At 54.0% G+C, this 25,938-nt stretch overlaps 10 protein-coding genes across 10 annotated transcripts; 2 read left to right on the forward strand and 8 right to left on the reverse strand.

Moving 5' to 3' along the window:
* Positions 1–1,163: 1,163 nt before the first annotated feature.
* BBK36DRAFT_1202262 (Cloroperoxidase) lies at positions 1,164–2,075 on the reverse strand (the record flags this gene model as incomplete). Its single annotated transcript, XM_024897210.1, has 2 exons — positions 1,164–1,885; positions 1,943–2,075. 2 exons carry the CDS (start codon positions 2,073–2,075, stop codon positions 1,164–1,166), a joined length of 855 nt encoding a protein of 284 aa, XP_024748947.1.
* Positions 2,076–3,395: 1,320 nt separating this feature from the next.
* BBK36DRAFT_20400 (hypothetical protein) lies at positions 3,396–4,127 on the reverse strand (the record flags this gene model as incomplete). Its single annotated transcript, XM_024897893.1, has 1 exon — positions 3,396–4,127. The coding sequence occupies one exon, from the start codon at positions 4,125–4,127 to the stop codon at positions 3,396–3,398; it is 732 nt and encodes a 243-aa protein (XP_024748948.1).
* Positions 4,128–5,112: 985 nt separating this feature from the next.
* Positions 5,113–5,671, reverse strand: BBK36DRAFT_1092251 (hypothetical protein; the record flags this gene model as incomplete). The annotated part of the gene is made up of 2 exons (XM_024889037.1): positions 5,113–5,168; positions 5,266–5,671. Coding segments are annotated over 2 exons (462 nt in total), but the record flags the coding sequence as incomplete, so codon positions are not given.
* An 884-nt stretch (positions 5,672–6,555) lies between these two features.
* BBK36DRAFT_1141582 (sphingosine kinase) lies at positions 6,556–8,239 on the reverse strand (the record flags this gene model as incomplete). The annotated part of the gene is made up of 3 exons (XM_024893461.1): positions 6,556–6,900; positions 6,957–8,047; positions 8,134–8,239. 3 exons carry the CDS (start codon positions 8,237–8,239, stop codon positions 6,556–6,558), a joined length of 1,542 nt encoding a protein of 513 aa, XP_024748950.1.
* A 1,108-nt stretch (positions 8,240–9,347) lies between these two features.
* On the reverse strand, positions 9,348–12,706 carry BBK36DRAFT_1135514 (N-terminal acetyltransferase A, auxiliary subunit). Its single transcript, XM_024892667.1, has 6 exons — positions 12,575–12,706; positions 11,352–12,510; positions 10,171–11,271; positions 9,629–10,113; positions 9,534–9,549; positions 9,348–9,389 (listed from the first exon to the last, which is right to left on the reverse strand). The coding sequence occupies exons 2-4, from the start codon at positions 12,253–12,255 to the stop codon at positions 9,665–9,667; spliced, it is 2,454 nt and encodes an 817-aa protein (XP_024748951.1). The 5' UTR covers positions 12,256–12,510; positions 12,575–12,706; the 3' UTR covers positions 9,348–9,389; positions 9,534–9,549; positions 9,629–9,664.
* A 579-nt stretch (positions 12,707–13,285) lies between these two features.
* BBK36DRAFT_1120064 (hypothetical protein) lies at positions 13,286–13,919 on the reverse strand (the record flags this gene model as incomplete). Its single annotated transcript, XM_024890654.1, has 2 exons — positions 13,286–13,794; positions 13,853–13,919. 2 exons carry the CDS (start codon positions 13,917–13,919, stop codon positions 13,286–13,288), a joined length of 576 nt encoding a protein of 191 aa, XP_024748952.1.
* A 1,968-nt stretch (positions 13,920–15,887) lies between these two features.
* On the forward strand, positions 15,888–17,187 carry BBK36DRAFT_1120891 (Oxysterol-binding protein; the record flags this gene model as incomplete). The annotated part of the gene is made up of 2 exons (XM_024890754.1): positions 15,888–15,935; positions 16,003–17,187. The coding sequence occupies 2 exons, from the start codon at positions 15,888–15,890 to the stop codon at positions 17,185–17,187; spliced, it is 1,233 nt and encodes a 410-aa protein (XP_024748953.1).
* A 618-nt stretch (positions 17,188–17,805) lies between these two features.
* BBK36DRAFT_1164422 (hypothetical protein) lies at positions 17,806–19,086 on the reverse strand (the record flags this gene model as incomplete). Its single annotated transcript, XM_024894643.1, has 4 exons — positions 17,806–17,895; positions 17,957–18,730; positions 18,796–18,906; positions 18,979–19,086. The coding sequence occupies 4 exons, from the start codon at positions 19,084–19,086 to the stop codon at positions 17,806–17,808; spliced, it is 1,083 nt and encodes a 360-aa protein (XP_024748954.1).
* A 2,061-nt stretch (positions 19,087–21,147) lies between these two features.
* On the forward strand, positions 21,148–23,528 carry BBK36DRAFT_1169345 (hypothetical protein; the record flags this gene model as incomplete). The annotated part of the gene is made up of 4 exons (XM_024895301.1): positions 21,148–21,254; positions 21,332–22,103; positions 22,670–22,728; positions 22,868–23,528. The coding sequence occupies 4 exons, from the start codon at positions 21,148–21,150 to the stop codon at positions 23,526–23,528; spliced, it is 1,599 nt and encodes a 532-aa protein (XP_024748955.1).
* A 636-nt stretch (positions 23,529–24,164) lies between these two features.
* Positions 24,165–24,654, reverse strand: BBK36DRAFT_1202288 (hypothetical protein; the record flags this gene model as incomplete). The annotated part of the gene is made up of 3 exons (XM_024897211.1): positions 24,165–24,310; positions 24,365–24,439; positions 24,554–24,654. The coding sequence occupies 3 exons, from the start codon at positions 24,652–24,654 to the stop codon at positions 24,166–24,168; spliced, it is 321 nt and encodes a 106-aa protein (XP_024748956.1).
* Between the last annotated feature and the right edge of the window lie 1,284 nt (positions 24,655–25,938).

A 25,938-nucleotide genomic window follows, 5' to 3' on the forward strand; every position in this document is an offset into this window, starting at 1 on the left:
GAGTGAGCGGATTCTACTCTTTTTGCAAGGAAAGTTGAAGAGCACTGCCTCTGCTACCCCGCAGATCGCGATTTGGCTCATCATGAATGAGCCTCACGAATGTTATTGGGTAGATAGCTCGGTGCATATCCCTACATGTACTGCAACCCGCTGGTCAGTATGTTATATTGCGGCTGAAAAGGTCGAGAGACTTGGGTATATGGAAGCCCAGCCTTGGACACATTCCACGCCCAACCCGGTACGGCAAAGGAATTACGAAGAAGCTTGTGCCTAACTGTACTGTAGTTCAACTGTCAACATCTACTCGCCTCGGCCTCCAGAAGGCTTTCTTCTTCTCCTCTTCGAGGCGACTGGCCATTCTATTGACGAGGCGAGTGTTCTTTGCTTACTGTCATGGAGCGAATCATATTCAACAGGTACTCGGGCATGTATTTGCAGACTGATGCAAGACGTGAAGAGGAGTTTCTTGAAGCTGCGAGGCCATGACGTGAATGCATCTTGGTGTCATGCCAGAAACCCGAAGTGTGTAAAGTTCTGAAGTTACTTATCACGTCGTGTTCCTGTTTTCGAATTATTACCCTGAAGAGTCCGTGGCAGAACTTGGCCAGACCATCCATTATCCAATACGTGCACATACACAGCACGTAGTGCCATCTTCGGGCCGGGCCGGCGATCCATGGGAGCGCTAGTCTTTCTTTCCGAAGAGCTAAAAGAGACGGCTTCAACTCCATATCAAGAACGATTTGATATACATATAGATAGAAGATGAACGAATTATTGGATTACATATCAGCAAAGTGGCGTTGGAAGACCTTCTGAAGGGCGACCCTGTACTGATATAGGAAGGTGAGAGAATGCAATAACAGCATGCTCGTATAGTAGCATACGCCACAGCGTTCGATCCGCTGAGGAATTCAACAATACATATATAGGTGATGATAACTACCGTGACATGAGTAGGAGACTTTTGATGTAGTTGATCTTCAATGAACAGGTAGCACCCAATTAAACCATCTTCCACCACTATTGCTGGAGGACTGCGTCTGCTTGCAGTTTAGCCCATCTATTGCCCAAAGAGCACAGACAAGTCAATCGGAGGGAATCCCGCCAGACCAAGAACCTCGAGGATATACGTGAGGTCATAATCCTTGACAGGAAACACCTCAGCAATAAGATCCTGTAGCCCGCGTCAGCAACCCCTCCACAACCCACAAGACAAAAACATTCAAACTTACATCAGGAGTCTTGATAACGGTATTCCCCAACAAGGCCACCAAATCAGGCTGCGACACAAGCGACTCCAACCCAACGGCAAGGACCGTGGCAGCATCATTCCCCAAGACGGAACCCGGCTCGTACCCCAAGTGCGTCGGGATCCTCTGCTCCTCAAAGAGGCTCCGCACCCACTCCAGCTTGGGATTCCCGGCAAGAGACTGCAGCAGCAGGCCGTTCTCCAGGGCGCCGAGCACGATGGATCGCGCGCCGCATTGCTGGTCGGGGTTATGCGCAATGTCATACAGATCTCGTGCCGAACGTGCTGCGCCCATAGCCTGGGGCGTAACAATTGTGTAGTTTTCTAGCACGCTCAGGGGGACGGACCATATCGTTGCGTTGAAGTCATTGTTATTCGGCGTCGAAGCGTCGCCGCGAGAAAGACTGCAGTCGTGGGAGATGAAGCCGTGGTTGGAGAGCTCGTGCAGGTCGAACGCGGCGAGGCGGTACGCCTTGATGAGCTCGGCCACGCCCGCGGCGAGGGAAAGGTCTGGGGCGACGTGGTAGCCCGCGTAGGTGCCGCGGAGGATGTCGATGGCGGTGATGTTGCGGCCGCTGTGGGGGAGGAAGCCGTGGTTTGCGAGGGAGTTGAGGCCGGGGCAGGGGCCGCGGGCTGACGATGATCAGCTGGTGGGACATCCATGAGAGGCAGAGGGCTTCTTGTGCTTACAGTCGTTTGGTCCGGGAGCTTGCCACTCGTTGAACCTGGGGTCAAGGGGGTTGAAGACGGGAGGGCTGAGGATTTGGGCAGAGGTGATGCTGCTTAGGGAGGAGATGGCCGTGAGTGAGAGGAGCAGCTTCATCTTGTATTGGTTTCAGAATACGAGGGCAGTTGGGTGTTTGATGGTTCTTCCTGAGCTTCTACAGGATCCATGCAGCAGGACGCTGAGCCTTCTTATCTCTGCGACTCAGCCTGCGTGAGACTATCGTGATGCTTTCTGTGCAAGTGTCATCTCCGCAGAGGGTTCCTCCTGCAGAATTGCATGTAAGGTAGGATTTATTGCATCTGTGATGATTTCTCTCTCCAATCATAAACCCAAACATATACACATGCTCGAATGAAACACAACATGAGCGTTTGAACCACCTTGTCAAATGTTGCGATCGTCATGGAAATACATCCCCATAGAGTTGTGAATGACATAGCTATTGCAACTGTTTATATAATATAGCTGTCCGGGTTCGAACTACTCCCTTGCTGCAGATACTCAAAAGGAGAGTTGATGTTACAGACTGGACATGTAACTCAACACGACGGGACGTTTTGTAATATATGCGGCTCAAAATGGCACATAAACTTCATATACAACCCTCCTGATTCGTGGCGTTGTAAAGCCAAGCCCGCTCTCCGCAACGCTCTTTTTGACGACATGCATAATCAGGATTTTGAAGAGCCTGGCAATATCAGTAATCTAGACAGGGTCTGCATGTGCGAATAGCCGACGTCGTATTCTATACTACATTGTCACATCTCTGTCAGAAAAAAAACTACAAGCATAGGGTCTGCGGTGAATGTTCGGGGCTGCAGCGTGATGTGATTGATTTTGATATAATTCTGGTAGTATTCGTCCCTGTGAGAAACCCGGTTTGAGCTGGATTCTACTGTAGTAATAGAGAGGGGGCTCGAGGAGGTTGTTGTAGCCGAGTCATAGAGTGTCGACCTGGAGTTCTGTGCCTTGTTGTATATGCCTTCATGTTCAAGATAAGATTTGCACCTTTCAGTTCATTTATCTTTCATATGATAGGTACACAGGTCTGCTCATACTCAATAATCAAGTTGACTTCTTTGGTCTTTATCTCAATACTATCTATATCAACAGCTCCCTCTCCTTTTTTTTTCTTTCTTTTTTTCGAAATTCTTGCTTCAGAAAATGAAGAGTAAAAGAGCTCTTTTGCTCTTGTTTTCCCGAGAATCATAATACTCTCTTGCCTTAGTATACCCTGAATAAGAAAACTCATAACCAGCAAGTAAAGCAACCATACACCAAACTCCGCGCTCACAACACAAAACCGTCCATCACACCCCAATCCCACAACTCCCATAGACATCCCACCCCAATCCCAAAAGACTCACAAGTCCACTCAAACACCCATGCCCCTCTACCATCTTTCATTCCCCCAAATTACGCCTCAGAAGGCACATCATCAACACCAAGCGCCTCCAAGCGCTTCATCAAACCCCCCCCTGACCGACACCCCAACCCAAGCACCCTCTCCCCCACACCCGCCAAACTCCTCATCACCTCCGGCCCCTCCCCACAGATAACAACCGGCAACGCATCCAGCGACTGCTGCTGCAGAAGCTTCCTATGCTTTGCAGTCTCATGCCGTGCCTTTGCCGTCTTGAACAGCATCCCCGTGTTGCCATCGCCCGCTTCGCCAGACCACATGACGATGGTCTCAGCCCTCGTATAAATCCCCGTCATCAGGCTGACGTGCAGGCTGCGGTCCGTCAAGTCCGTCTGGTCCACGCACAGCGCGTCAATCCAAAACCTTTGAATCTCCGAGGCATGTTGTCGATACCTGCGGAGAGCATTGAACAGGCTCGTCGTGATGCGCACGTTCACGTCGTTGAGGCGAACGACGTTGCTGATTTCAGCGGCGGCAGCATCTCCCCATACGTACGACAGGATATCGTACGGACCGGCATCTTCCAGCGCGACGGACTCCATCTTGAGGACGATCTGGTCCGCATCGTCATCGTCGGTGGCGGGCAGCACCTTGAGGAGTCGGATCTTGCCAGGCTGGAGTGGCTGGTATATCCGGGAGGCAGGGGAACGAGTCTTTGTTATCCTCCCGTAGAGGAGACTCAAAATGGGGGATCTCGCGACCCCGTTGTGTGTGAGAGCACTCATCTTGAATCCTTAGATGACTGGAGCTCAGAAAAGACGACGGAGTTGATGATTCGCAAGAACTGCTGCTTAACTGTCACCAATGCAAACGAAAGAATCAGACAACTTTGGGTGAAAGGCCTTGGTCTATACTAGGTGTATAATGCCATTTCTTGCATCCTTAGACAGCCTAGAGGTTATAAACTTCAAGGCGAGAAAAAATAGTTGCGCCCTTCTTTTGTTGGTGCCACGAAGACACGATAGGGGCTAATATCCAAGGCTTTCCGAGGTGGCTTTGATATAAACTCTCCGTGAGGGGCCATGCCAGCGTTCAGCCCCAAACTCTCGTGGGCATATATACCTTGACTTGTTCAACGAACATCGACAAGTTGTGTGTAGACAGGTCGTTCTTAGCCACAGATGGTCAGAATTTTAAAGTAGACTCTATGGACGCACATTCGATACACTCCTATTGCCACAGGCGAGACACAAGGAAATACATGAAGGTTAAAGCCTTCACTCTGGTACTGTCAAGTGATGGGATTCCACTTATTCTTGCAAAACTCGCAATTGGCTACTATTTGGACACGACAATGTTCACACGTGTAGTAGTAGCCCATCACCAGCTGGAGAACGCAGAGACAAGAGCTGGCTTCAAGCAAAGCAAACGACCAGAAAGCAAACTGGTCTCTCTTCCGCGACATGGGGCACTCACACAAAGGGAATGAACATCAAATCTCCCACAACAACACAAGGGAAATTTTCCAAAGTGACAGACGAGACGAGGCAAACAACAGACTGGCTCACAGACCTCTAGTGAGTTATTGGCCCACAGACAACAATGGACACGTCAAGCGTAAACTTTGGAATCATGTTTGAGGAGCAAGAAACAGCTACACCATCACAGGCTTCTTTGGACATGCCTCATCTTTAGGTCTCTCCCCATTCCCTCTACACCCGTCTACTCCTCCCTCGACCCCCTCATCCAAACCTCCTCCAAGCTCTCCACCTCCACATCATCATCATCCATGTCACACAACTTCTTCACCGCCGGCGCAACAACTTCTACAGACACGTCCCCATAATCAGCAAAACACATCATCACCATCTCTCTACCCCTTCACCCATCTCAGGATAAAAGAAATTGGCAAAGAAGACTTACTGATGGCGTTATTCAAGCCACACTCGCTAACAACACAATCCTTGGCCGACTTCCCAATCTTGGTCTTGTTCTCGCAGATGCAAGCCACGTCCTCAAACGTGCACTGCGTCGTCTTCTTGATCCCGTCCTGGACGCACGGCACGCAGCACGCCGGCAGGTCGTTCAAGCTCGGCGGCGTGGCCGGCGGGTCTTGGGGAGCGGCGGCCGCGGCGGCGGAGAGTTTGATTGTGCTGTTGGCGCCGTGGAAGCTGGTCATGGCAGCGAGCGTCCTGTTGTTGGCGATGAAGACGGTGGAGTTGGCGACGATGACGGTGGAGTTGTATAGGGGAGACGTAGAGTTGGAGGGGGCGACGCCGGCGAGGGGGGAGGCAGAGCCCAGGATGGCATAGCCGAGGAGGAAGAAGAAGACGAGTACGGCGTGCATGTTGGATAAGAGATGCTGTAATAGCACCGTGTTGTAACAATGCTAAAGTGGTCGATAGGGAAGAGTTGGAGTCGTGAGAAGGTGAGTGAAGAATGAAAAACAATCATTCCCCAAAGGAGATGCCTTTAAGTAGTTGTCGGGTAAGGCTGAGAGAAGGAAGGAAAGAAGAGGCTTTCAGGGGAAGAACAAGGGAGAGGGTTGCATCCCAAGAGGTAGGTAACGTCCAGATGCTGTATCCCCCCTACTCTTGCCCAAGTTTTCAACGGGAGGATCGACGGAGCATGAAGCTGATGACGAGCGCAGTATAAAGCCAGCCGAGGACGAGGCATCTACCTTGGGTATTCCGCCAACTCCCCATGATCATGACGAAACCCCTGATAGAGCATTGAAAAGCTGCAGAGACCAAGTAGTGCCTCTCCCACGTCTCCAAGCTGCCCTTCCCCCCTCGCCTACAAACCCCCAGCATCATCGGAGTCCAAACGAACCCCGTCAATCATCACACATGCTCCAGAGAACTTGTCAAATTGTTCTGTCTCGAATTAGTTTCTCGCTCATTATTCCAACAACTTTGCACGACTGTCTAGCCTGAGAGCAAATGCCCTCCTCAACTGGGTATACGATCCATGACCGGCATAAAAAAAAGAAAACGAAAAGAAAGGGAATGAAAAAGAAGAAGACACAGAAGAAAAGACAGATGCGAGGCATTGATATACCTTCGCTCTTCCATCCTCACAGCAACCCCTCCTCCGCTGCTTTAACCGTACACGCATATCATTAATTTCGCTGGTCCCCCAAAGTAACCTGATCCACACTCGCCCTCGCAGCTACGGACAGAGATCCTATCCGACCATCCGGCAGAACGCTCCCTAGGCTTCCTTCCATCCAGTCGGACCCTCTGCCTCGTACACGCCCCTTTTCGAGATGACGCGGCCGAGGCCTCGGTGGATCTCGGCCTGGAACGGCTCAAACGGGATGCGTTCCCCATCGATGCTGATGTAGCCGTCACGCTGGTCCCTGGGGGTGATGCGGTAAGCTGAGATCTTCTTGTACGTGACAATGGGGTTGTCGAAGAATTTGCCAGTCTCGACGCTGAGCAAAGCCTTGGTGACGGCCATTGGCGAGACGTTTGCCGGCATCATGACCAGATCCATGAGGCCATCTGTAGGCAGGGCGGCGGAGAAGAAATTGGCGTCGGGCGACATGTAAGCCATCTGTTTCCATCGGTTAGCAACCTTATTGAAAACCCCGTAGGTACCTCTAAACTCACGTTTCCAACGTAGAATGTGCCAATATTGTCGTACGACTGCGTCTCCCAGTCTGCCGGCACCTCGTCTTGGACCGTTCCGTATCTCAGCTGCGGCAAGCCCTCTACGCCATTCGCCTCCGCATCCACGCTCAAGAGGCTGTGGTCCTCGGCGTACTTTTTATAATGCTGCTTGATCATCTCCTTGCCCTCGACCTCCACCTTGACGGACAAGTCAAACGGATAGCACTTCTTCTTCAGAACGCGTGTCGCCAGGCCGACCTCGAAGCGCTTGTTGCCCATCCACCGCATGTTCTCGGTCCCCAGGTCGCTCTCGGCAATGATGCCCAGAGACTGAGAAAGGAATGAAAGGACGCGGCGATCGCCCTGTGTGACGGAGACGAGGTCCAGCGGCATCACCACGCCTTTGACAACGGCCAACGCTGAGACCCCAGCGTCATTGCTTCCATTGCAGTTCAACGAGAAGGCGTTGCCTGATCCGCAGGGAATGTGGCTCACTGCAATCTTTGCCAGCGCCTTGGCAGCATCCGGCCGTCTCCCGAGCCCGTTGAAGATTTCATACGGCGTCCCGTCTCCCGAAAGTGCCATGATGGTGTCAAACCTTTCGATGTCGGCCTTTTCCGAGAGTTCCGTAGCCTCGCCACCTCTGCTCAGGGTCACCACATCCAGCTCCATCCTGGCGGCCTCGAAGAACGGCTTGACATGCTTCTTCCACCTGCCCAGCGCCCCTCCAGGACCCGAGTTTGGATTGATCAGGACATACGCTCGCTTCCGGGGCTTCGCCTCGCCGTACGCGGCGGCGATGAGTGCGGCCACAAATTCCTCGGGCGACGAGTCTCCGGTTTCGAGCTCCGGCGTGGGGAGCGCAAACGTCCACTTCTGCAGCTTAAGCGATGACTTGCGCGGGGCCGCATAATCGACCACCAAAGCATTGTCGCGAACTTCGGCCCACAGGACGTTGTACAAAGGGATCGTGTGTTTTCCCTTGCCATCTGCAGCCTGCCAAGGTAAGCAACCGAAGCAGGAGAAGTCTTCAAAGGTCTGCTTGCCGGCCTTTCCCTGGGCTGCCTTTTTGCGGTTCTTGCCGTCTGGGTCTGTAGAACTCAATCATCCGTCAGTAATCTCAATTCGATTCTGTCGCTATGCTAGTGGGAGATATTTGCTCGTTTCTTTTGCGTACCAAAGAGAACAAGGTCCTTGTCGCCAATCGTCAGCGTCTTGTTGCCTCCCAAGCCCAGACGCATGCCAATTGCCTCGGACGCCCCCATCTTCGTCGCGCCGTTCATGTCCGCCAAGCGTACGGCGTCCTGCATCCGGCGATGTTCTGGGGGAAAAGGTCCAGTTCGGTTCACGTCACGTTTCGGCGGCCGAGGCACCCGAGAAGGCGTTCCGCGGGTTGATGGGAAATTGCAGAACGAGGAAAACCCGGCTAATCAGAGGACGCGCGCTTCTGAACGAGTGAGACGCGGGAGAGGAATGCAGGAGGAGAGAGAGTGAGAAAGGGCAGGATCTCCGGAAGGAGGACGGGAGTTTAAATAGGATGAACGAGTAAGATGTTGAGAAAGAAAGCGTCGTCAGCGAACGTGAGATTTTGGGGTTGAAAACGAATGACAGGTTTAGGTTTGGGATGGGATTCGTCGAAAGGAAGAAGCGGTTGCGAGAAAAGGGGAGAAAACAAAGCTGGAGACAAGGGAAGAGAAGAGAAAAAAAGCTTCAAAGCCCCCCTGATGTGCTCAACGCGTAAGATTGATGGATGGACGCGCGCAACGCAATGCAACGAGCTGGTGATGCGGGTGACATGGAATTTGGAGCTGTTTGCTGCTCGAACTTTAGCGGTTCGAGGAAGCTCCGATAAGGGGGGATAAGACACTGGACCTGGACCTGGAGGGCGGTAGCAGCACAGCTAGAGAGCCACTAACGAGGAGCCTGCAGCTGTATGGAGTGATGGGAATCGAGTGCTGCTCCACAGGGGGGGCCGCCGTTCCGAGAGACCCTGGGCGATGGACGTTTTCGCTGTTGAAGCTGCGTGAAAACTTCCCATTGGAGGACGGTGAGACGTGATGTTATTTGATATGACCACGAGAAGCCTCGACCGGAGCCTATCAGTGCACTGTTTGCTTGATTGTTCTGTCTGGGCGCTACGGGCTTTGAGTCAAGTGGGATCCAACGGTAGCCGCTTCAAGGTAGGTAAGGTATGTATCAATGGCAACTTGAAGACCAACAACGATCGAGCATCGAGATTGACTAATGGATCACGATGTCATCTTTTCTGCAGCAAAAGACGCTCGGATCAGCCAGATGCCTCTACTCAAGCTCGATCAAATACTACTACTAGCAGACAAACAGCCAAACGCATACAAAATGCCTTCCTCTCTCATATTCAGCCTCAACCCCAGTAAATGCCCAATATCAACTTTTATGTATTGCATCCGTCCTTTCCCCCCAAGGAAACAAGAAAACCTCCCCAGTGACCCATCTCTGTCCATAGCGTTGTCCTTTCAGGCCGTCTATCAACAACCATTGTGGACTAGATATGTATGCCGCATAAATGTGAGCGTACATCGTACCCAGACCCCTATAATCTCTCAAGTCCAGTCACCTCCTCCGTCAGCGAATCTATCACATTACCAGCCTGCGAATAGCATTCTCGCGCTTTTCCATCTTCTACTAGTTCCCCCTATTTACCCGCCTTATTCACGGATATGAGTCTCCTACTCCGATAGTCTTGTAACGTTGGGCCACTTGGCCAACGCTGCCTGCCTGAACGCATCAACTTCTGCGCTCCTCCACGACTTGAGAGCCTCCAGGGCGGCTACGGCATCTGAAAATGTCGCCTTGGCATGCTCGACGAGGCCGACAACCTCCTTTTCGCACTTGGCCGCATCAACGCCCAGCTGGAGCTTGGCCTTGATGGCGGAGAGCACATGGAGGGGGCTGTCCTGGTGCTTCGCCTGGAAGGCTTCGTTGAACTTGCTCAGATCCGCAGTCTCCTCGAGAGGCTTGAATTCTGCCTTGAGCGTTTCGACCACCTTGGGCGGGAGGTCTGACGGGGGGTTGTCGAGCAGCTTCCGGAAGGCGACGACTTGTTCGTGCACTCTCGGGTTCTCGGCATCGATGCCCAGGGCTCGGTTCAGGCACTGGAGGGCGAGGACGTATTTGCCTGCAAGATTTGTTAGCGTTTTCCTGTTCGAGATGGTCTCAACAGTTTGCTGCTTACCTCGGCGCATGTAAACTTCGAACCCGGCAATCTGCGCCTCGATGCTCTTCGGGCTCGCTTGCAGCATCGGGCCCAGGAACTTCATAGCCTCGCCCAGGGGATCTGTCGTGGCCGCCAATGTCAAGCCCAGGGGGTCCTCATCCTTCTTCTTCGCATCGCCTGCCTGGCCACCCTTGTTGGGATCCTGCTTGGCCTGCCTCTCCGCCTCCTCGCGCTCAAGGCGCTGCTGCTCCTTTCTTGCCTTCTTGGCCGCCTTCTTCTTCTCGAGGGCGTCCTCTTCGCTCACCCCATTGGTCCCGTTGGCAGACGGCTTGTCCGCCATCTTGAGGTAAAGGTTGACCGCATCAAGGGCCACCCTGGTGTAGAAGGGGTGGTCCCGGAAGTGGTCCTCCCAGCGAACCATGTCAATGTAGGCTCGGATCTGGCCCTTTCGCAGCGAAAAGCTGTGGAAGTCAAATTGGTCATCCTGCCAGACGTCAAAGATGTTGTTCAGAGCATGGAACCGCTTCAACGCAAGGCCAGTGTTTCCCTGCCTGGCATAGGCCTCTCCGTCCTCTGTCAAGAACCAGATGCACTGCATTTCGAGCAGATCCGCAAGGGGGCCGCCGACAGTCTCCGCTCGCGTAAAGAGGCCGACCGTCTTGAGCGCTTTCTCGTTCTCGTTGTTCCGCAGCTGATACTTGGCACACTTGCTGTTGATGTACCGATCCTTCAGGTCGAGCTTTCGGGCCGTGTTCATCATCTCCGCCGCCTCCTTGATGTTGCCCTCGTGCTTCAGTATCCTGGCCTTGGTCATGTGGAAGTCGACGCTCTTGGCGTCTTTCTCGATGGCTCGGTCGACATACTCGCGGGCCTTTGCCAGATCGCGGCTCATGTGGTAGTTGTAGTGCTGAGCCAGGTAGTAAAGTGCAGCGGCCTCTCCCTTATCCTTGCTCTCTGAGTCGATGTCCTGGGACGTGATGTATTTCTCGGCAATCTCTCGCAGGGTATCCTTCTTGAATGAGTCGGAGTAGAGGTGCTTCAGGTTGGCAAACAGAGATGGAACCCCCTTGTTGAGCATGAGTGTTAGGTACGACTCTGCGACCTGTCGGAACTCGTCGCCTACAATCAAAATGTTAGAACAATCGCTTCGTCTCGCAATTCAGATAGACCCTCATTTCGACCGAGATTTTGTTACGTACCGCTGAGAAAGTCAAGGGGAGCTCGTCGAGCAATGTCGCAGCGAGGAAACTTGGCAGCATACTCGTCGTAGATGGCCTTTCGTGCAGCAACGTCGTCGGCAGGAATCTCCAGGGCCTCTTGCAGCTTCTCGTAGTACAGGGCGTGCTCCGAGTTGCGGTCGAGGAGGAGTCGGTAGACCTTGGCAGCCTCTTCCTTTCGTCCCAGCTTGAGCAGGTAGTCGGCGCGGCACTCCAGCACCGCCAGGCGATCCAGGTTGTGCTTCGCGTCCTTCTCAAGATGGTCGAGGGCTCGCTGGTAGTCGCCCTGCTCGGCAATGATGGAGTTCTTGTACATGACCGCCTCGGAGTGCTCAATGTCGTATCGGGAGGGCGGCGACTTGAGGGTCCCCTCGTATGTGGTGAGGACATTCTCCGCCTCCGCAAGGTTTCCAGCCAGGTGATGCGCAATCGCCAATGCCGTCCAGCTGGATCGCAGCTGCGGCCTAGCCTGGAGCATCGCCGTCCGGCTCTGGATGTATCCCTGGTAGTCACGAACGTGCACCTGGAGGATGGCAAGGTCCCGCTGGATCTGGGCAGAGCTGGGATCGAGCTTGAGCGCAAACTTGTATGCCTTGATCGCCTCCTCAAAGTTCTTGACCGACCGGTACAGCAGGCCGTAGACGTGCCAGCAGATGTGGGACTTCATATCCACCGTCAGGGCCTCCTTTGCCAGCGGGAAGGCCTCGTCGGGCTTGCCCTGGCTGTTGAGGATCAAGGCCTTCATGGCCATGGTGTCGCCATGCTTGGGGTGCTTCTTGAGAATCAGCTCGGCCGTCTTGAGGCCTCGCTTATACTGCTTATCCTCGAAGCTGCGGATAATAGTCCGAAACTGCGCCGCTTCCTTTGGCGCCAGTGGTTGGGGCATCGTGACGAGATTGCTGGCGGCGGCGGCTCTAATTGGGACAAGTTGGATGTAGAGACTCGAAGAGGGTGCGATGGAGAGTGCTGGTTGTGGTCCGAAACGCAATCAACCGAGCAGCAGCTGAAATTGTTGTCTCGAGGCGAGTCGAGTCGAGTCAAGGCGAGCTTCGACCAAGTGAGCCCAAAGACGAAAGGCTGTCTGCACTGTCGCGTGGCTCGAGTCAGGCAAGTGGAAGCCGCCAATCGCAAGTTGGCAATGCAACAGAAGGGCGTCTCTTGTGCACAATCAAGGTGTCGGGGTTGTTTTGCCCCTCGTCAACGGCCGTCTCGAGCTTCGGTGCGGTTTCTCGTCAAGGCTGAGCGGATGCCTGCAGTGCCTGAGTGGGAGGCCAGAAATCGGCGCAGGAAGCACGGCGACAAAGACAGTGGGAATGGCCGCCGGCTGGACTTCGGCGCGGGCTTCCTCCACCAAAAGCCAGAAAGGCCACTGGGAGCCAGGCTGAAGGACCCCACCATCTGCTAAGGCTCTCACAGTGATTTCACAGGAAACGAGAGGCGGCTCTTTTGGCGGGGTAGCTGTGCCTGTACATACTACTTCCATGACTTGCACTCACCTGTACTCGCCTGATTCGGAGGAGATTAGTATCCGACTGCAGGCAGCCAGCAGGACTGCTTGATGTGATCCAGCAATGAGAGAACAAATGTTTGCCTGTGTGTATATCTATGGAATTGGTGCGACATCGAGTGTCTAAATTTTCCAAGGTGATATAACGTGCATTTTCTACAGCTCCACGTCCGGAATTGGGCTAAATAAAGATCAGGGAGATGTCATTTGCACTCGCGGAGCGCATGTTATCGTACGTAATAATACAGGTGGTTTTATATACAAACTCATCATCTATGTTCCAATTCATATGTTCAGTCCACGTCCACACTCGTACACGCAGCCTCATGACCCACGGCGGAAGGGATATCGCTGCTGGCCCTTATGACCTCATATTGTCATGATCAGGCTGGCCGTCTCAACGTCGCCCTCACTTGTACTTCTTCGCCTCCCAATCGCCCATAGCATCCTGCCAGCCCTGCCCGGAAGCACCGCATCTGCCTTGGACGACGTCCCAGGTTCTGCTGCGCACGATATTCTCCACGGCTCGTTCCTGGCGCATGAGTTGGGCCAGGGACTGGGTGCGGGGTTCGTGAGGGAAGAACCGTCCGGAATAAGGATCGAGCCGTTCGTCCACGATGCGCTCTCGATTCTTCTGAGTCTCCAATGCTATCACGGCAGACTCCGGGTCCGAGGGATCCGGACTGGTTGCGACGATGCCACAATAGCTAAGCACATCGGCTCTGGCCTTCCACGAGGGGAACAGGACGTTGTCTTTGAAATTCTGACATGCTTCGGGGTCGATTTGCTCGGTAAACGATCTTGGGGTGCGCCTTGATGTTGAATTCGGATCGAACCCCTTCCGCGCCGGCGTTACCAGCGCATTGAGGTTCTGAGTAATGGAGTCGTCTATTGAAGCTCGAGACAGTCGCAAGAAGTCTATATGGAATGAATCAGCATAATGCCAGGTGGCAATTCAATTTGGCAGTGCACGTACCACGAACCGCACCAAAGGAGAAGCAGAACTGAGGCGAAAGGTGAGGCTGCTCGGAAGGCTGCGACATCGTGGGCTCCCGCTTCTTCGGGCCACCAACAGCTTCCGCCGTCGGAGTGGCACCTTTCCACAGAATGCCCGCCACTATGTGGGAAATGGAGAGTCTGGCTTAAACAGGTGTTTGAGCAGTGTGACGCGGCCAGCTGGGCTGTGCTCGTCACGAATTGTCGCTGCGGTTATGGAGAGGCTTGCTTGGGTTGAAAGAGTGACGCGAGCATCTTCACAGGCGGCGTCGGATGACATCTGATACGCCCCAGAAGGTGCTGCCGCAGTGCCGGCAGAACAGGGGCGAATCTCGGGCCAACGTAGACCCGGCTTGCTGACTTGGGAATTCGAGATCAGTTGACATTGGTCGGCGTTTTGTTGTCGACGGGAATATCTGGGCTTAATGCAATGCTGTGCATTCATGTGATTACTTCATTAATCTGAATGTTTGAAAGTGTTACATTTGATTTGGCATTCGTCCCAGGACGCTGCCTTACACTCAGTCGAACACAAGCTCACGCGAGCAAAGCAAAGCTCCAGGGTATGCGCTGGAGTGAAAGAGCAGACGGCTACGGCTAAAGGCATCAAGGCATGCAGCCCTCGCAAAGAGGTCGGGTGCTAAATCCGAACCGAACTTGAAATAGGCAATACTCCATGATCGATGCAACATTGCCTCTTGTGGGAATCATGACGAGCTCATGTTTGCTAGCCTCAGCTTCCATGTGACGAGACGGCGTGAACACTATGTACACTGCTGCCCTCTTCTGCAACTTGTTGGCTGTCTTTGGCAGTCTTCGAAACAGCGAACCAACGGAACGGCCCTGTTGATGATAAGCATCTTATGTCCATCAGGTCTCTCGAACACAATGCAAAACCCAAAACAAAGACTGGGAAACCGAGAAACAAAACAAATCGTGACCACTCCAAGTTCATCCACATCCATGGAATCCATCCAGCCGGAATCCGCCCCCCCTCCCTCATCCCCAAAGCCCGCGCTGCGACTCCGGCTCGTACTCGTATTCTGCCCTGTCGGCCTGCATGCCACAGCGCCCTCGGGCCCCCTACAGCATCAAATGCCCTGAGCGCCGCGCACGCCCAATCGCAGCGGCCAACAGGGCCTGAGCGCACTAGAGTTCCAGGTTAACGCACCCCACACGGACGGCACGCACCCAGTCCGGGTAACATCGATCTCCCCTGATGACGATGGAGGCTTGTCGCGTGGCCAAAAGTGAGTGACGTGCTGGAGCGTGAAGTTGCCTTGGTGTTATCGCCTGCGAACCGGACGGGCTGGTTCTTTGCTGTGCCTTGCATCGATTACACCACTTGAAAGGGGTAGTAGTTTTCTTTCGTCTACCTTATCGTCTCGTTAAGCATATAACATACCCTCTGCATCTTGTCAAGCTTATTTGGTTGGACTCGAATCGTCTGGTGCGTGCTAACAATAACAAGCCTTGATTCAAGAAGCAAGCATCAACCCAAAATCAACCTGGAATTAATCCTGCCTGACAAGAAGAAACTAGTCCCGAAACAGGGCCTGCACTGCACAGCACGCACACGCAGCAACCCGGATTGTGGGCTTGCCTCCTTTAATAACAGAACGGGAACCACCAAATCTCATCTCATCTACTAAGAACCTCTCGAGACAGAGTCCGCAATCCTCTTGCCTCCCTTTTTTGGACCCTCACCTTCTTCTCTTCTTCACCTGTGCTCCCATATTCTTCCCCTCCCTTGTAATCTGCATACTCTTGTTCACCTTCATCATTACGCCATACTTACTGCTCCCATCATCACCACTTCTACCTACTATTTTATCCTTTCAGTCGCATCATCGACTCCGCCTGGCGCTCAAACTAGCTTTCCCGCTCTTCGGCCTCCTATAACCGACACAAGCGAGCGTCTGTCCTGTGCGCGTTCTCCTCTCGCACACACTCCTCCCTCCGACATCTCTCCTCCCACGCGCAACCCAGCGAACCCTCAACAACATCAGCTCAAGATGGCGGACGCACAAGCAGGCAGCAGCACCTGGTCTGCTTTCCTCAAGGTTCGTACGCGGCCAATTGCGCAGAAAATAAATTCCCTTCGATAACTAACAAGACAAAACGCAACAGTCAATCGCCTCCTTCAACGGCGACCTCTCCTCCCTGACGGCGCCCCCCTTCATCCTCTCGTCCCAGTCCCTGACCGAGTTCTCCTCCTACTGGGCCACGCACCCGCCGCTGCTCACGGCCGCCGCCGCCGAGTCCGACCCCGCGAAACGCGCCATGCTCGTCCTCAAGTGGTTCCTCTCCACGCTCAAGCACCAGTACGCCTCCCGCAGCGAGCAGTTTGGCAACGAGAAGAAGCCCCTCAACCCCTTCCTCGGCGAGCTCTTCCTCGGCACCTGGACCGACGAGGCGGGCACCACGACGCTCGTCTCGGAGCAGGTCAGCCACCACCCGCCCGCGACGGCCTACTGCGTGCGCAACGACAAGACGGGCATCCAGCTCGAGGGCTACAACGCCCAAAAGGCCACCTTCAAGAGCACCATCATCGTCAAGCAGATTGGCCACGCCGTCCTCACCGTCCCCGTCGGCGCCGGCGACGACAAGCACCTCGAGCGCTACCTCATCACCCTGCCCTCGCTGCACATCGAGGGCCTCATCTTCGGCGCGCCCTTTGTCGAGCTCGACGGCTCCAGCCTCATCACCAGCTCCAGCGGCTACACCGCCAAGATCGACTACAGCGGCAAGGGCTGGCTCTCGGGCAAGAAGAACACCGTCGTCGCCACCCTCTACCCGACCGACAACGAAAAGGACGTGCTCTACAACGTCACCGGCCAGTGGACCAAGGAGTTTGAGATCTACCAGGGCCCCGCCAAGAAGAACTCAAAGGCCACCCTCGTCGCCACCTACGACGCGGCCGGCACCCGCCAGACGGACCTCGCCGTCGCGCCCCTCGACAAGCAGCACCCACTCGAGTCGCGCCGCGCCTGGAGCAAGGTCGCCGACGCCATCCAGCGCGGCGACATGGACTCCGTCTCCGCCGAGAAGACCAAGATCGAGCAGGCCCAGCGCAACCTGCGCACCAAGGAGTCCGCCGAGGGCCAGCCCTGGGAGCGCCGCTACTTCAACGCCGTCGCCGAGGACGAGACGCTCGCCCTGCTCGGCAAGGCCGCCGGCATTCCGCTCGACGGCGAGCGGGACAAGACGGGCGGCCTGTGGCGCTTCGACGCCGCAAAGGCGGCCAAGGCCGACGCCGAGAAGCTCACCGAGGAGCAGATTGCGCGCATCGAAAAGGAGATGCTGGGTCAGTAAGAGGGTTGCTCTATACCTTATGAGCTGGGCACGAATAGACGGCGCAATGTTCCAATTGATATATATATGCAAGAAGCAAAGAAAGGAAAAGAAGGAAAAGGGACAAAAAGAGGGACAAAAGATAACTGCAATTGAACAGCTCTGCTCAATAAGGGAGCAGTTTTTGGGCGAATACAGGGCAAGCATTGGATGTGCTTCCGCGGTTCACGTTGATGGAGAAGATACGGATCACAGGATCATGCAAAGAGCATGATGGGTTTAACTCTACCTACGGGTGTTTTGAGTACGCTGATGGTTCACGGGAGTGCAATTATTCTAATGTAGAGATGAAGGTGCGCTTTTTACTTCTTTTGCATTGTCATCCTATGAATAGTGTCACTACTATAGTTTTATTGTAATCATTTCTGACTTTTTTTCATTCATTCCAGCCAACCACAAGCCAGCCCGCGGATGCCCCCTTTCTAGATATGCCAATAGGTAGTAGAGTAATCCAGAGGTTTTCAATGTAGGATACTACAAGATGGGTAGTGAAACAAGACAGTTCAACGCAAGAAAAGCCGTAGCATCCTCAGATGGACTTTGGAAGCGACCTCGCACGATAAAGCAAGCGAATAACGTTTACAGCTGGCCGGCAGTGTTGAAGTCCTTGAGAGCCTCGGCGACGCGCTTGGACATGGTCTTCTCACCCTCACGGACCCAGACACGGGGCTATATGGCAGTCAGTCACTGGTCTTGAGCAATTGTCTGGTGTATAGGTGAATCAACTTACGTCAAAGTACTTCTTGTTGGGCTTGTCCTCGCCATCGGGGTTGCCAACGGGCGTCAGGAGGTAGTCCTTCTTGTTGAGGATGTAGTCACGGATACCGGACAGGTAGGCGAACTGCATGTCGGTGTCCATGTTGACCTTGACGACACCGTGGCTGATGGCGTCGAGGTACTCCTGCTTGGAAGAGCCGGAGCCGCCGTGGAAGACGAAGAAGACGGGCTTGTCCTCCTTGGCCTTGATGGCGGCCTTGACGTGCTCCTGGTGCTTGCCGAGCAGCTCGGGGTGGAGCTTGACGTTGCCAGGCTTGTAGACACCGTGGACGTTGCCGAAGCCAGCGGCGATGGAGAAGTAGGGGGAGATGGGGGCGAGGGTGTTGTAGATGTTGAGGATGTCCTCGGGCTGGGTGTAGAGGGAGTTGTTGTCGACATCCTCGTTGTTGACACCGTCCTCCTCGCCTCCGGTGATGCCAATCTCCATCTCGAGCCACTGCTTCATGGGGGCAGCGCGCTTCAGGTACTTGGCGGTGGTCTCAATGTTCCAGTCGACGGGCTCCTCAGACAGGTCAATCATGTGAGAGGAGAAGAGAGGCTCGCCAGTGGCCTTGAAGTAGGCCTCATCGGCGGCGAGCATGCCATCGAGCCAGGGAAGCAGCTTCTTGGCGCAGTGGTCGGTGTGAAGGACGACGGGGATGCCGTAGGCGGGGGCAATGGATCGGATGTAGTTGGCACCGGCAATGGCACCGGCGATGGAGGCAGCCTGGTCAGTGTTGTCGACGCCCTGTTCCGAGTTAGCAATGCGATTTCAGAACAGATAGTTCAATCTCGATGAGGCGTTTTCTGTACCTTTCCGGCGAAGTAGGCAGCACCGCCCTGGGACATCTGCAGGACGATGGGAGACTTGGCATCGCGAGCAGCCTCGAGAGAAGCAACGACGGTAGAAGAGGAGGTAACGTTCTGGAAGAGCTTCTGTTAGCTGCAGAGCTATCAAAGAAGGGAAGCTAGAAGCTTTTTGTTCGCGATACGTACGATGGCGGGGATGGCAAACTTGTGCTCGCGGGCGTACTCGAAGAGTCTCAGGACGTCATCACCAACGATGACACCAGACTTGCGGCTCAAAACATCGGTAGCACCCATTTTTGCGAGATTGTGAATTGAATGTCTGAAGCAAATTCGTAGGATCTGTAAGAGGGCGGATGGAAGAGTCCAAGTCAGCAAGCTGAGGGGTCCTAAATAGTGTGATTGAGAGGTGATAAAAGTGAGGAAAAAAGCTAGTTGCTGGATGGTAATGGCTACTCGTAAGAGCGCGGGGTTTTTCAATCTCGAGCCTCAGCTTTGAGTTATCGATAAAGGGAGATGGCAGGACCACGGAGGGGACCAAGGAGGGGACCAAGGAGGGTGCCAAGGAGGGTGCCAGGGAGGGGCAGCTCCGTTGACGGAACAAGGCAGGGCTTGCGATTTGCGTCAAGTGCCGCGTCCATCAGCGCGGTGAGAGTGGAGATGCCACTCCATGGCTGAGGCAAAGGCGAGCGAGCTGCCATTTGCCTCGTCCCGCCGCTGTCGTCATTGCCTCCTTCGACCAATTCCACAGCAATCTTCTCTTGCCAGTATCATCGTCGCCATGTAAACTCGGTCGAATTGATCGTGTCGTTCCCCCCGTCTGATGCTCCGACTCTCCCAGCCCGTCCTCGTCACTCGAATGCTGGCCGTTCTGTCGCTGCTGGAAGACATCATGGTGGGGCAATAGCTGCGTGGATGGAGGGGCAACGTGGGATGGCGGAGGGGCAGAGGGAAAAGGGCGTAGAACGAGGGAGCTAGAGGCACATGGCTGAGACTTACAGGAGATGGTAGACTGAACTGCTGGTTGGATGGTAGGCGGTTGAGAAGTGGTTGGGTATACAGAGACAGAGTCGAGGAAGAATGATGAAGGAGAAGGAATCGACGGGCCGGCAGAGGTGATGTACAGGTATTAATCTAGACGCCCGTAGAAGCCAGGAGGGGACAGAGCGGGGCGCTTCGGTCAGAGCAGCTCCAGCGTGTGACCTCAGCGCTGCTCCAGTCCTTCTGGCCGGCAACTGGAGCTTGGGGCCTCGGAAACATGCGGGATGCCGGAATTGCTAATGATGTGCAATGATTTGCTGTCGACGACTGCTGTTATTGACATGTACATGATGTCAATTGTGGACAGGACGGGACTTGACTCTTGTGCGGCCCAATATTATAGATAGCCCTCTGCCTTGCTGCTGTCTGGTGTCGCTACAGACATGGCGAGCAAACACGTCAACCACTGGCCTCACCTTCAACTTCGGTTATACCGTAGAGACGTGATGCTCCAAAAATACCAAGATCATAGTGGATAGCAGCAGCGGAGACAAGGCCTAGAACATGGGACCCGTCCCGAATTATTCCAATGCAGGGACCTTGGAGCCGGCGCGGAGCGAAGCTATTCGGAACATGGAACCGGCTGTGCTATCGAAACGACCACATGAATACGGCTATGCAATCTGGGGTACACACAAATACACCGCCTGTTGAGGCAGATTGCCGAGGAATTGGCCTCCGGTTCTGCCAATGTCTAATTCTTCAGTCAGTAATGACCGGAAGAGAAAAGCATGGCCTGCCGGGGTCTTCTGCCGACGTTTCCCGCACTCTCTTGGCAGTTCGGTTCTCCAAATTCGACGACGACCTCTTGGCCTGTGACTTGAGCTGGTGCAAACATTCGTTATTTCAATATTCCATCGTGAACTCAATGATTTTGATGGACCTCGAAGTGCATACACATTGAACCAAAGGGAGGCGGTATGAGGCATCATGATGGTAAGGCGAGGTATCTAGTTGGCCCTCGGTAGACTGGATTTTGGCTGTAATGTATTGCCTACTTCCAGGATCCAACCCTTGGTTTTGAGAGAATTGCAATCCAGTGTTCAGCTTGCCGAAGTCTTTATTTGTTTCTCTGATCTTTTCGTCTTTTTCCATTGATTTCCCATGCAATCCGTTTCCTGGTGAATGTAGCTGCTGTGTCGAGGTCCCGAGGTCGTGCTTGACCAACAAACTGCCGCTTAGATAAGCTTTTGCCTGGGGCTCTCTGGCGGGGAACTTCACTTGTCTGATATCTTCATGTTTGTTTACTTGGGCTTTCCTCTCTACACTTCGTCTCTCCGTCCTCGTTCAGCAAGGCATGGTCAAGTATACGGCATAATGCCCACGAAAGGCGGACGACATCCTTCGGGCCCGTGGGGGCGCCTCAAGCCCGTCGAGCAAGACCCCCTCGAAAGCATCGGCCTTCCGTCCAAGGGCGACACCAGGTGAGCTGGCAGAGCAGATGCCTTACACGCTGCACCTTGTGTGCTACCAAGGACTCCCATTGACTGTTGTGTGTCAGATTGCTGGATTTGAAGACGCAAGAGAGCTACTATACCAAGATAGTAGAGCGGTACATGACGTTTTGCTCTGATGCCGGCCAGCGGGATGAACTGCTTCGAAGGTTCTCGTCGTTGGTAATCTCACCTACCAATCCAGCCCCTGCTCAGGCCAGCCCTCGCATGGTTCTGCCCACAGTCACTGATGAATCACTCCAGAGCCCTGCCAATACCAAGGCTCTGTCTGATGTCATGGCTGCTCTCAGAAAGCTCAGAGAGGGCATCGTCGCTACTAAGCGGGCCGACGACTTTGCTGTCCAGGCCTATCTTTTCTGCATCCGACTGTCCATGCTGGTCAAGCATCCCGAATCATACCACCCGGCCATACTCCATCTGCTACGCTCGATTCACCCGCAGCAGCCACTCACATCCGTCGAGCTCCAAGAGGTGGTGGCCTATCTCGTGCTGGACACCGCTTGCCGACGAGGGCAGCTGGCGGAAGCCTACGCATTGCGAAAGCACTACGCTCTCAAAGATACGAAAGTAAATGCCGCACTGACAGCACTGGCACACGATAACTACGTCTTGTTCCAGAAAGTGAAGAGGAGTGTGGACGGGCACCGAGCAAAGCTCATGGAGTGGGCCGAGGGCGACGTGAGGATGCACGCGCTCAAGTGCTTTGGGAGGACATATCTGTCGGTCGAACTGGACTTTTTGGAAAAGACTACGGGTTCCAAATGGTCGGACCTGACTCAGAGAGATGGTGTTGGCTGGGACCTGGAGGGAAGCAAAGTGGTGATTCGCAAGGTCAGGGCGCGATGAAGGCAGTGCACAGCTTGAAGAGAAATGGGAGACAGGGCGCTTATGATGCTCTACAATCTTTCATCTGCTGCTGCGGTCCCATGGTGCTCTGCTGGAGATGCGTGTAAGTTGGCATGTTTCTCTGGCAACTGGCATCTGCCTGCCAGCTGGCCCTGGCTGCGCTCGCTTGAAAGCTCCGGCCAAGCGATATTCACCCACGACTCACGCTCGAGGACCCATTATCGATCATTCACTTGGCCCTCGTAACGGAGTAGGTAACGACAGCTGCCTCGAGGCCGAGGCACTCTGACCCCGGATTAACCATCTCCAGGCGGATAAGAATTTTGATCAGGCACGCACGCACCTCAGCCCTCGATTTCGTCGAGGCTCAACCTCACCCGCAGAGGCAGCGCACCTCTCTCGCCGCAGAAGGTTTCATCCTTTCCAGCTCCATAGCAAAGATCAACATCGTGCCCATAGTTTTGCACCACCTGTATCTGCCCTGTCTTCCGTTGCTTCTTGCCATGGCGCCGGCGAGAAAGAGGGCCAAAACTGCGCAGTCGGACGATAGAGGCTCTTCGGTGCTTCTGGCCGACTATCGCACGGCTTGGCTTCTTGCGTATGTATTTTCACGTCCTTCTCGCATAAACCTGACGTGAAATTTTCCCCTGCCCGTCTTCTGAGTTTGGCAACGGGCTGCTAAGCCTCTTGATGCCTTGCCAACTGCTTTAGTAGCTGGAAACTGACGGACAAGGCAGATCCGACGAGCCATCAGCCCAAATCATCTGCAAGAATGAAACCTTCAAGGTCCACATGAGCGTCATCAAGCAGCATTCCGACTACTTTGAAACCTGCATGAACAAGCCCTTCGCCGAGGCGGATGGCGTGGTGCGCTTCGACGACATCGAGCCACGGTACATGGCCTTTTACCTGGGCGTGGCGTACAGCTACTCATCCATCATGCCGCACACGCCGCCGTCTCCATCTGAGAATCCGGAGGCCAAGGCGCTGCGCACGCCTCTGCGCGACTACATTGAGGTGTACAAGCTCTGCGACCGGTTCCTTAGCGCGCAGATGGGCGACTTCATCCTCAAGTGCATCCGGACGAGCATCGGGGACGGCCACCGCGCGCTGTTCCGCTCGGCTGCGGATAAGGACCAGCAGAAGGCGCTGATGAGGGACTTTGCGGACGGATACGAGGCGCTGGAGCAGGGGCACGCGGTGCAGGAGGAGCTGGCGGAGCGCATCATCGAGTACTTTGTCGAGGGCGTCTGCTACGACGCGTGGGACGGGTACATGGAGGAGGTGATGAACCGGCCCAAGTTTGTGGCGCAGGTGTCCAAGGGATTTGCGAGGAAGCTGGCGGAGGCGCTGGCGGCGAGGCACAAGGTGAAGCGCAAGGAGCTGGGTGGTCCATGAGTGATGGAGTGATGGACGAATATCGGGAGATCCAAGGTTTTTTTGCTGAGATGGCGAGAACACCACAGATATCAGTGAGCTTGGACTGGTGGAGAGAATCTGGGGCGAGGTTCAAGGGAGGAGTTGCTATCTCATATGCACACAGAGCAGGATAGGAGTTGGCCGGAGAGGAACAGCCAGATGAACAATCGACAGAGTATCGATGCGAATTGCGCTATTGGCACCAATCTCCCGAATTTTAGCTGCCTTTTGCTTCAAGATGTTCACAGAGAGTCAGAATTGTGAGATCTACATGTGAAAAGGGCAATGGATTCGGAGGTGAATCGTGCAGCCATCGACCACTGCTGCTTCCAATATATACAAGTAGGAATAGAAGCAAGAACAACGCCAAAACGACTCCATCTCATGATCCCTCCCATCGCAGCCCAACAAAAGAAACCACCTAGGTTAGATACCTAGCAATGCCCAGTCGCCGAAAATGAAAACGCACATGCCCAATATGCTTCGCTCAAAAGGCCCACCTTTGTCCGAAAGCCCCGATGCAACCCCAATATCTTCCCATCTCATTCATCCCCATTCCCCTTTTGTTGTTCGTGTTGCTGTTTGGTGTTTGTTTGTGTATGCATGAGGGGATTTATCACCGCCTCGCATACTCGGCAACGCCCTTCTCGAGATCCTCCAGGCTCTCCCTGCCGCCGTAGAGGTCCTCCATCATGCGCTGCCGCCGCAGGGACTCGTTGATGTCCTGTTCTTCGATGGCAGCGCGGAGTTTATCGTTTGCGCTGTGGCCGTGGCTGTGGCTGTGGTGGGAAGGGGAGGAGGAATGATGGGAAGACGGGGAGTAGCGGGTGAGGTCGAGGTAGGATTTGGATGCGTAGCCGACGGCGGAGATGATGATGGCTGTTTTTACCCTTTTTGGAAAATTCAGTCAATATCAATTTCCCACTTTGCAAATTCTTTTCTCTATTCTTTTTTCTTCCCTGTGCGCAGAGAGAGAGAACATGTAATTTCTTGGTTGAACTTACCAGCGTCGGATGGGGGCGCGGCGCGGCGAGGCGTGGAGATGTGGCAAGATGGAGGGATGCACTCTTGCGGCGGTTGAGAAGCCTCTGACTGTCGAATTCATCTTGTCGTGTGGGATGTTATTTGATTGCTTGCGAATAGTGGGTGTTTGTGTATTGATGTAGGAAAGTCGGAGCGATCAAGCGTGTGTGAGCTTGAGCTTTGCTGTAGCTGTTTGTTTGGTGGTGGTGGCGGCGGTTGCTGTTCGGTAGGTAGGTAGCTTCTCACGATATGAGACAAAACGTAATGAATATAGTAGTGAGTTGGTTAAATGGAAAGCTTCGTGTCTAAAAGGGTCTGGCTAGTATGTATATGTATTCGAAGATTCGAGGCAGGGCTGGGGGTACGCCACCGGCTATATAAACGTTCTCTCAAAAGGAGAAAAGGAAGAAGGGTGTCAGGTAATGGTGGCTCAGCTCAAGTCATTCATTATGAATCCACACACAGAAAGGACAGAAGAAGAGAAAGAGAGACAAAAGGGGAATCATGTGAGAGCCCCGGATGTGTCCATCCGCCCTCCCTCCAGCTAACACCAGTTCTCCGCTGCTACAATACGTACATACATACAGGTTGAGCCACCAGTCGAACCATATGAGTCGAGGTTAGTCCAGCGTTGCTCCTTGACATACCGTCACACAACCCACATAAAGAGGGCCTGGGGGGGACACATGAACAGGGATCGTGCGAATTAGCCGCGGCGTCCGATTCGACGGGACAACGCGGGGAGGGTGGCCTTGCGTGGGGAGGTCTGGGTCTTGTGTGGTCTTTAGCTTGGGGCTGCGTCTTTCTCTCACCCGAGGTTATTCTTGTGTACTACTACTACTACTAGTATTTGCCTTGTGTCTGGGGGTTTCATGCGGAGAGGTATTAGTACTGGTCTACGGAGAGAAGGGAGAGAGGCAGTTGTGTTGGTGTCTTATTAGTCGATGGGAGGCACACTGACACGGGGCAAGATGGAAAGTCTGAGTAGATGCCGCATGTGCATCATGCAGCCAGCCAGCATGCACGCGTTGTCACAAATTTTCAGACTCATACATACATGCATACATGCATACAGATCCATCGGCAGTTGTCCCTTGTTTGCTGATGCGTCGGGAGAGGGCCCGTGTTTGTTCACTCTGATGTGATGTGGTTTCATGCCTGGCCTGATTCCGGCCGGCGATGCGACAACAATCGTGTGATACAGTATGTATTACCTGCACCACCACCTTCTTCCACCTTACACCAACACTCGGATTCACAGCCTCCTGATTCTTTTTTTTTTCCCCTTTCCTCTCTGTAGGTATGACGAATTCAGCAGAAGTGTAAGCTGTGTAAACCAGATTTGCAAACATTTCTTTTTCTTTCC

The sequence above is a fragment of the Trichoderma citrinoviride genome (assembly GCF_003025115.1).
Source record: "Trichoderma citrinoviride strain TUCIM 6016 unplaced genomic scaffold BBK36scaffold_8, whole genome shotgun sequence".
In the NCBI taxonomy this organism is placed as follows: Eukaryota; Fungi; Ascomycota; class Sordariomycetes; order Hypocreales; family Hypocreaceae; genus Trichoderma; species Trichoderma citrinoviride.